The sequence below is a fragment of the Pogoniulus pusillus genome, chromosome Z, assembly GCF_015220805.1.
Source record: "Pogoniulus pusillus isolate bPogPus1 chromosome Z, bPogPus1.pri, whole genome shotgun sequence".
In the NCBI taxonomy this organism is placed as follows: Eukaryota; Metazoa; Chordata; class Aves; order Piciformes; family Lybiidae; genus Pogoniulus; species Pogoniulus pusillus.
The window spans coordinates 27448306-27457794 of NC_087309.1; the positions used below are offsets into that span (position 1 = coordinate 27448306).

Consider the following 9489-nt stretch of genomic DNA (forward strand, 5'->3'; position numbering starts at 1 on the left):
CACCAGGTTTGTCAGGCAGGATTTGCCCTTGGTGAAGTGTGCTGATTGTAGCCAATCTCCTCTTCACTATTCTCATCTCAGTAGTGCCTCCAGGAGGATATGCTCCATGATCTTACTGGGCACAGAGGAGAGACTGACTGGCCTGGAGTTCCCTGGCTCATCCTTCCTACCATTTTTGAAAATGGGAGTTAAGTTTTCCTTTTTCCAGTCAGTGGAGACTTCACCAGACTGCCAGGACTTTTGGAATATAATAGAGAGGGGTTTAGCATAATAGAGAGAGGTTCAGACATAGCAGCTGGTCTGGAGGTCACCATGTGGCTGGTGCTGGATCTAGGGTGATGACCTTGATGAAGACACAAACTGTGTCATCAGTAAGTTTGCAGATAGCAACAAGTTGGGTGGCAGTGCTGATCTTCAAGACCAAGAAGAGAGTAGGGAGACTCTACAGAGGGATTTGAGTAGATTGGACTGATGGGCCAATGTTAGTGAGATGAGCTTCAACAAGGCCAAATGCCAGGTCAGGCACTTGGGTTATAAAAACCCCAAGCAACACTACAGGCTTGGGGCAGTGTGGCTGGAGAGCTGCCTGGCAGAAAGGGACCTGGAGGTTGTAACTGACAAACAACTCTGTATGAGCAAGCAGTGTGCCCAGGTAATGAAGAAAGCCAATGGCATCCTGGATTGTATTAGAAATGCTTTGTGGAGCAGGAGTAGGGAGGTGATTGTCCCCTTGTACTCAGCTCTGGTGAGGCCACCCTTGGAGAAGGGTTCAGTTTTGGGCACCTCAGTACAAGATGGATGTGAAGGTGCTGGAGGGATTGCAGAGGATGGCAATAAAGCTGGTGAAGGGCTTGGAGAATAAGTCTTAATGAAGAGTGACTGAGGGAGCTGGGGCTGTTTAGTTTGAAAAGGCATAGGCTGAGAGGAGACCTCATTGCTATTTACAGCTACCTGAGAGGACGTTGTGGAGAGGTTGCTGCTGGTCTCTTCTCACAGGTAAATAGTGATAGAACAAGAGGGAATGGCCTCAAACTGTGAGTGGGTAGGTTTAGACTGGACATTAGAAAAGAGTGGGCAGGCACTGGAATGGGCTGCCCAGGGAGGTGGTTAAGTCACCAACCCTGGATGTGTTTTAAAGTTATTTGGATGTGGTGCTTGGGAATATGGTTTAGGGTGAACCTTGTAGAGTAGGGTTATCAGTTGGACTTGGTGATCCTGAGGGTCTTTTACAACCTGACTGTTTCTGTGATTCTGTGATAGAGGTCTGGGAGATGTAGTAACGCATCTGTGTCTGTATGAGCTTCCCACATGTATCTTGTTAGCATGTGCCTGCCTCATGCAACCAACAAATGCTTTCTGGAAATTCATGCAAAAACTACAGGACACACTTTTGAGTGTTTTACAGATTTGATTTTGGATCATTTTGTAACTCTGAAGTACTAATTTCTGCAGAGTATCTTCTTTGACACACCAAAAATGGCACAGCTTTTTGGGGTACATCCAAAGTGACAAGCTTTCTGTTTTGGAGGAACTGCTTACACATAAAGCTAGCAAACCTGTACAAGGGTGGCAACTGAGCTGCTGGGAGAAGCCAGCTCTCACTTTGGAAGTTTTGTACCTGAGAGGCCAGAATTTCCTGTTGAACCTTCGCAACATTGCTCACAGGCAGGCTGCGCTTCTCCCTCTCTTCAGCAAATCACAGCATCATAAAATGTTTAGGTTTGGAAGGGAACTTTAAAGCAGATCATGTTGCTTGTAGCCCCATCCACCTTGACGTGGAATGTTGCCAGGCATTGGGGCATCTACCACCTCTTGTGCCCACCTGTGCACACATCCTGGTTGTAATCTATTTCTTTCTTATATCCAGTCTGAATCTCCCCTCTTTTAGTTTAAAATCATCACCCCTTGTCCTCTTACTACAGGTCCTGCTAGAAAGATTTCCCTCCATCTTTCTTATAAGCCACCTTGAAGTACTGAAAGGCCACAATTCAGGCTTCCTGGAGCCTACAGTTCTCTAGGCTGAACAACCTCAGCTCCCTCAGCCTGTAGTTAAGGCAGAGGTGTTTCAGCCACTAATCACTGTTGTGGCTTCCTCTGGACCTGCTCCAATAGGTCTATGTCTTCCCTGTGCTGAGGACTCCAGAGCTGAACACAGGACTACAGCTGGGGTCTCGAGCAGAGCAGAGCAGAGTGGCAGAATCACATCCTTTTACCTGGCTGGTCACACTGCTTTTGCTGCAGCCCAGGAGGCAGTTGGCCTTTGGGGCTGAGTGCACATTGCCAGCTCATGTCCAGTTTTCCACCCACCAACACTCCTAAGTCCTTTTCCACATGGCTGCTCCAAATCCCTTCATCCTCCAGCCTGTATTGATACCAGGGATTGCTCTGACCCACGTGCAGGACCTGGCCCTTGACCTGGTTGAATTTCAAGAGATTCACACAGGCCCATTTCTCAAACTTGTCCACATCCCTCTGGATGACATTCTGTCACTCTGGCACATCGAATCCAACCCTGAGTGTAATGGCTAGGCTCTCTGGCAGAAATGTGCCTACTGCAGAAAATATACTTTAATAGATGTCTGAGTACACATTTAGAAAGGAGTTTTAAGGAGGTGGAAAGCTAGTGAAAGCTGTGAGCATCTTGCCTTGTCACTGAGGCTCACAGCTTTGAGGACTTCGGGAGTATCTCCTGCCAGAGAGGTCAGCGGGCCTTGACCCCCTTTTGAGACCTCAGCTGTATGTTTACAGCTCATTTTAAGGCATGTTAGGTGACATGCAGTTCTACTGCAGGACCCCAGACTTCAGTTTCGCAGGGATCTTTTGTAACAAAGTCTCAAAATACCTTGTGCTGTGGTCTGGGCTTGTGGCTTCTCAGCACAGCCCTGTGCTCCTGCAAACATTTTGTATTAAGCTGGATTTCAAGAGATTTGTTTAACTTGGATATTTATTGATCATGAAAAAAATTACTACAAGCTGCTTTTAAATGAATGAAAAGAAGCCTAAGCAAAGCTCTTTATGCTGTCCTAAGCTGCACTGCAGCTATTGATCTTCCTCTTCAGCCAGTGGTTGCTGCCCAACCCCACTCCTTGCTGCTCATCAGCAAGGCACTTTTATTGACAAATTACTTGTTGAAATGATTCAATATAATTAAAGAAAGGCTTTGTTAATGAAGCAATAAAGTGATCTTTAACCATGCAGTGAATGTTTCCTAATGTGCATTCAATTTGACTTCCATTGCACTGGTGCTTTCTTCTTCTTCTCCACTCTCAGCGTGGGTGAAGCTTTGACATAGGTTATCATATCTCGTCTTCTGTCCAAGCTGAGTCCTGCCAGAACCATGAGTATGTGGCCAATATGAGTTTAAGGAGAGCTGGGCTGTGAAACCCAAATCAGATCTGAGCCTGCAGCAAGCCAGTTCCTTCACCCTCTGCAGTGCATGCAGTGTAGAGTGGAGAAGGGTGAGGAAGAAGAACAAAGGACAGCACAGGGAAGACCTCAGTGGAGCAGAAGATGTGGAGTTGAAGACATGGCCTCAGCTTGAGAGGACTCTGCCCAGGTTATCTCCACAGGAGGGAGGGAGGTCGGGTGGATGAGAAGGTTGCTTATTCTTGGTGCCTTTTCCTCCAGAGTACTGTGGTGATGCTTACACTAGGCAGAGATTAATTGTGGACTAGTCAGCCCTTGTTGCTCTTTTGGTTCACCTCTGGAGCTGTTGCAGTCTCTTAATTTCTGCCTAAAATGCATTTGTTAGCTATCTCTCTTATGAAAATGAAAACATGGCATGATGCCTTCTGATGTCAACCTGGAGAGCTCAAAAAGTCACCCTTTTAAAGATCCTGTAGAGCTACATGTATCTCTTCATGAGCATTTCTAAATACTTTTATTGGCTGTTTTTTAAGATAATATTTTGGTTGGCTCAGTGCTTATTATTCTATTCTGATTAACTTCTCTTAAACTTGCATTTGGTCACTAGCAAAACAATTTAGCAAATAAACTAAACACTTAACCAAAATATTATGTCTTTATTTTTCTCTTTAGCCAGCAAGTAAGGTCACTGTAACCTTTCTGGATAATTAGAGCAACTTCTGTGTATCACCAGACTTAGTTACAGGACATGGTCATGAAACTGTGATCTTGGGAGACACTCCAGGAGTGCACTGAAGCAGGAATGTTGGAGGATATCCTCATATAGAGAATTGTGGTTGTCCTTTCCCTGCAACATCTGAAACCCTAAGAACTTTTGCCCTGTTTATGCAGAGGATGGTAATATGAGTGAATAACAGCCAAGGGGTTGGCTAGCCAGAGAATAATTGTTTCCAGCAAAGCAGACCAATTTTGAAGAGAAACTGAGCTGAAAAATACCTTTGGAAGGAGAGTGGGGACTAAAATGGTTCTCGGTCTGATGTGGGTGAGACCCTGTGTGAAAAGCATTGCACTGCATGTTGGACAGCACCTTAACCTAAAAAGTACTAAACAGAGTATCAATACAACAAAACCCACTGATAAGCAAACTCTGATCTTTAGTTCTAAGACCTTGATTAGCAGTACTGGGATGGACCTGAGTGAATTTCTATTGTCTTCTGAGCTCCTTGATCTAGTTTTCTGATCTTCACTTTCATTGCTCTTGGCTCAGAGCTTGTTCCACAAGCTTGTTCCAAACCAAGAGGTCCTTTCTGTGGAGAGGGACATGTCTGCTCCCATTGAGTGCAAAGCCCAGTGTGCAGAATTGCATAGAAAACCTAAGCAGGCATCTTAGACAGGGATTTGGGAGCAAATTTTTGGTTTTCTTTAGCATGTGCTATGCCAGTAAAAAAGATTGGCTGCTAAAAAGATAAAGGCAGAAATAAGCTCTTTTGGTGTGCTACAGATCCATCTTGGGCTGCTTTTCAGCAACCTCCAAAGAAGGGGGTTTCATAGAAGAAGTGATTGCAGGTGCAGTTCTCTAACAGCTGACTCCTTCTACTCAGCCAGCAAGTGTGGAAATAGTGTTTGGGGCTCCTGCTTTTCAATCTGCACAAGATATATTGAAGTGAATTTCCCCTTGATGACAATTTCTCAGCAGGTATCAGGATTGAATTATATTTTAAGATGATATAACATGTCTGTGACTGAATGGGGCCAGTAGAGAAAGACTTCTACAGCACTTGGACAATAATAGCTCAGAGCAGCTTCGGTAAGGCACTGGAGACATACAAGTGAGTAAATACTTGTGGCAGCTATTTCTTGTTGAAAATGGTGTGGATGACTGCGGTGCTTGTAGACCATTCCTGTTACACAGTGACAAGAGAAGAAGTAGGAGTTTGTATTCAGTTGTTTTTGCTGTGTTCCTGTTAGATGCAAACAACTGAAAAGCACTTGGGAAAAAAGGTAGATGAAAAGAAACTGTGTGGGTGGATGTGCCTGAGAGCAGCTGGCATGCTGGGCATACCAGGACTGCTGGCACCTGACAGAACCTCTGGCACTGGCAGGATGGACTGCTTCTAGGTGCTGATGAAATGCATTGGGAAAAGAACAGAAAGGTTACTTTTTTCTTGCAAGCTTCCTCTGTGCATCACAAGCAAGTCAAAATAAAGAGCATTTGTATTTCACTCCCTGGGTTTGGTGTTTTTTTCCTTTTTTTCCCCCTTCCCTAATGGCAAAACACTTTTAGAAGTGTTGATGTTGACAGCATCCTGGTTTTGAGCTCACTAACACATTTATTCATCCTGTCATTTCACAATGATAATTTTTTACAAGGATACTCTCCTTTGTGCATGTTGTATTTATAATCCATATTGGAGGAGCAGCCTCAGATGTGACCCTTGCAATCAGAACCTTCAGTCTGCATTTTATAGTTACTAAGCATCCCTCACAAAGTAGCAATTAATTAGTCCTGAGAGTGCCCCAGACAGAATTTGTAGTGTCTCCTTAATAGCAAAGGGAGAAAGGGAGAGGTTGTTGCTGATGAGACATGCTGCAGATGAGTACCAGAGGCAAGGAAGACAAGTACAACTTCTGTTATTTTTAAGCCTCCTTGTCACAACCTAGGGTACTGCTAACACCCTGAACAGTATTACACTGGATAATTAACTCTTTTCATTCTTCCTTTCCTTTTTTTTTCAAAATTGGTTACAGGTGGAGCTCAAAAAATGTTAGGCCCTGCAGCAAGGAGCTTGCTGTCCAAGCCACGTCTCAGCAGTGAGGCACACTGAGACAATTTCTCTCCTCCTTTACTTGCAGGGAGTTAGATTCTGCCATGCTACGGCGGTTGGAGAAGAGGATTTTGGTCAACCTCCCAAATAAAGAAGCACGGCAGGTGATGATCCAGCACTGGCTCCCTCCTCTGAGCAGCTGTGGAGGAGTGGAGCTGAGAACAGATCTGGACTATAGCTTGCTGGGCCAGGTGAGACAGCACTGCAGCAGAGACAAGCACACTTGGTACTTAAGATCTTTCTGGACAGGAGCCATAAACATGAGTGACAGACATCACCAACAGCGGGGTAATTCCCCAGTATCAATACAGGCTGGAGGATGATGGGATTTGGAACAGCCCTGTGCAGATGGATGTGGGGGTACTGATGAATGGAAAGCTGGACATGAGCTGGCATTGTGCACTCTCCTTGTCACGGAGATTCTGTCCTGCTGAGACCCCACCTGCAGTGCTGTGTCCAGCTCTGGAGTCCCTAGCACAGGAAAGACAGGGGGTCCAGAGGAAGCCACAACAAAGATCAGAGGGCAGGAGCACCTGTGCTATGAAGACAGGCTGAGAGAGTTAGAGGTGTTCAGCTTGAAGATCTGAAGCCCTTTTCGTACTTAAAGGGGGCCTGTAAGAAAGATGACGGCAATCTTTTTAACAGGGCTTGTCTTAACAGGACAAGACATGATGGTTTTGAACCAAAAGAGGGGAGATTCAGCCTGGACAGAAGATAGATTTTTTTTTTGACACTGAAGGTGCTGAAACACTGGCACACTTTGCCCAAAGAGGTGGTAATTGCCCCATCCCTGGAAACATCCAGGTTGGGTCTAGTTGATGATGCTCTTGCTCACTGCAGAGACTGGACTAGATGACCTGTAAAGGTCACTTCCAACTCAGTGCATATTACGATTCTAAGATTATTCCATGGCAAGAGATCAGAAGCAAAGGGTTAGGACAGCACTTCCTTATCCAGCAACTGTGACATACAGAGCTGAGGGAAGAACCTCAGCTCAGATTGAGACTCAAGCCAAAGGGAGGACAGCAGGAGATGGGCCTTAGCATTTCACAGGCGCATGCCTGGCCGTGGAAATTAATGGCTTTAGTCAGGTCTGCTTGCAAAATGGTGTATTCTGATCCTCTCTGTTGGGCCAACTTTTCAGCCTTAAATACAGGGAGGCTTTCAGCAACAGTATATTTTATCACTCTTCTCACCAAGCTGGGAGCACTTCCAATTCCACAAGGTAATGAACAGTTAATTGTGTGGGGAAAGTTTCTCACAGCTCCACTGCTGCAGGAGAAATACATTTAAACTGAGAAGAGATTCATGAGAGAACCAGGCTTTCTTCATTTAGCCCTTTATCACATTCTAAATTATCTGACAATATCTTACAGCTTACCCAGTTGGCCCTTTTCGTGGTCGTTCACAGAGACAATACTGCTCAGTTTTTGTGTCATAAATGTTAATGAGGAAATACAGCTAATTGGATAAAAGGAAAACTGGGAACAGACCTATGGAAAATTGGCCTGTAGAAAGAAAATGCCCTGTACTTTCCTTGCTTCCCACAAGGTACTGTGAGCATTCAAAATAAGAACAAGTATCATCATGTAGAGGGGAGGGTACAGATCAAAATCTGTATGTATATAAACATTGAAATACATGTCATTAAATCACAGAATGGGTTGGGTTGGAGGGAATTGGGAAGTTTGTCTGGTTCTAAACATCTGCCATATGCAGAGACACTTTCCAGTAGCTCAGGGTCCCATCCAGTCTGGCTCTGAACACTTCCAGGGAAGGGCATAGACTTTACAAGAATAGATAGTGCATGAATTTAATACCAACATAAATGCCTGTAAATGCCATTCCTGTCTAATTTGTAAGCCTGTAAGCTGTCATGTGTCATTCTGACACCATCACAGGAGACAGATGGGTACTCCGGCTCCGACATAAAACTCGTGTGCAAGGAAGCAGCCATGAGGCCAGTGAGGAAAATTTTCGATGCTCTGGAAAATCATCAGCGAGGTACCACAGCTCTGAGCAGAGAACGTGTGCTGGAAATGCTGAGCCACCGTACTTTCTGACTCTGAAAACTGTAGTGTTAACTCCAGCAGGTGGAGCTCTGTTATCTGCTTATCCAAATTCTAAACTACATTTCTAACACATCCACTTACCCTCTGGCTATTATTTTTAAAAAGATGTCAGATCTGTGCTTAAATACTTTGTTTTCATTTATTAAGTCTTGCATTAGGCAGGAACATCAATGTTCTGATAGCAACAACAGTATTTAATCAATTCTCTTCTCTTTAGGTGACAGTAACTTAGCCACAATCCAATTAGACACGATCACAACAGCAGATTTCCTGGATGCAATTGCACACACCAAGCCATCAGCAAAGAACCTGTGCCAGAAGTACACAGCTTGGCAGAGAGAGTTTGAGTCAGCTTGAAAAGGCGGAAAAACCGAACAACTACAACCAGAGATTGACAACTTTGAAGACTTTTGCTATTCTGAATGGCACTGCCCTGCTTCCATAGGACCCAATGGTGATGAGGAAGGAAGTGCTGAAGTTTTCCAGGGAAGACAGTGCAGTGAGTGATATTAGGGAGAAATCTTCTATTTCAGTATTTAATAGAGGGGGACGAGTGTTTGGTTATTTTTAATTAGCACTTTTCAACCATTCAAAAAACATTCTTCATGGAAATAGGTATTTTAAGACTCCAGCTTAATTTTATGTATAAAGACTTGGAGACTGCTTGCTTGTCAGTCTTTATTCGTGCCAGCTGTTATAGGTACAGGGTAGAACCATCAGATATGAGCACAGTTCTCCCTTTCTGATGTCACTGGAGTATTACAATCAGCACAGCTTTACCAGCAGAGACCCACACCCTCTGTAAAGAAATCTTGCTGCTTTCAGTGAAGCTTGGGACCTTACCATTGCCTTGTGAATCTGCATAGCTGAGATCAAAGCCTTAATGTGCCAAGTCTGTTACTGAACACAGTATTCAAGAGGTGGTCTCACCAGTGTTCAGTGCAGGGGCATGGTCACTTCCCTACTCCTACTGGTCACACTAACCCTAATATAGGCCAAGATGCTGTTGATGTTCTTGGCCACCAGAGCACCCTGCTGGCCCATGTTCAGACCACCACTGACTGGCACCCCCTGGTCCTTTTCTGCCAGGCCACTTTCCAGCCACTCTGCCCCAAGCCCATAGCACTGTATGGGCTCACTGTGACCCAAGTGCAAGACCCAGCACATGGCCTTGTTAACTTTCATACCACTGGCCTCACCCCATCAATTCAGTCTGTCCAGATACC

The 9489-nt window shown here is 44.8% G+C and overlaps 1 protein-coding gene across 1 annotated transcript in view; it reads left to right on the plus strand.

The window, feature by feature from the left end:
* Positions 1–8926, plus strand: part of KATNAL2 (katanin catalytic subunit A1 like 2) — a 46715-nt gene extending 37789 nt beyond the window's left edge. The window contains exons 14-16 of the mRNA XM_064140782.1: positions 6220–6382; positions 8093–8195; positions 8481–8926. Coding sequence (XP_063996852.1) covers positions 6220–6382; positions 8093–8195; positions 8481–8620 — 406 coding nt within the window. The 3' untranslated portion in view covers positions 8621–8926. The remainder of the gene's footprint in view (positions 1–6219; positions 6383–8092; positions 8196–8480) is intronic.
* Positions 8927–9489: the final 563 nt, after the last annotated feature.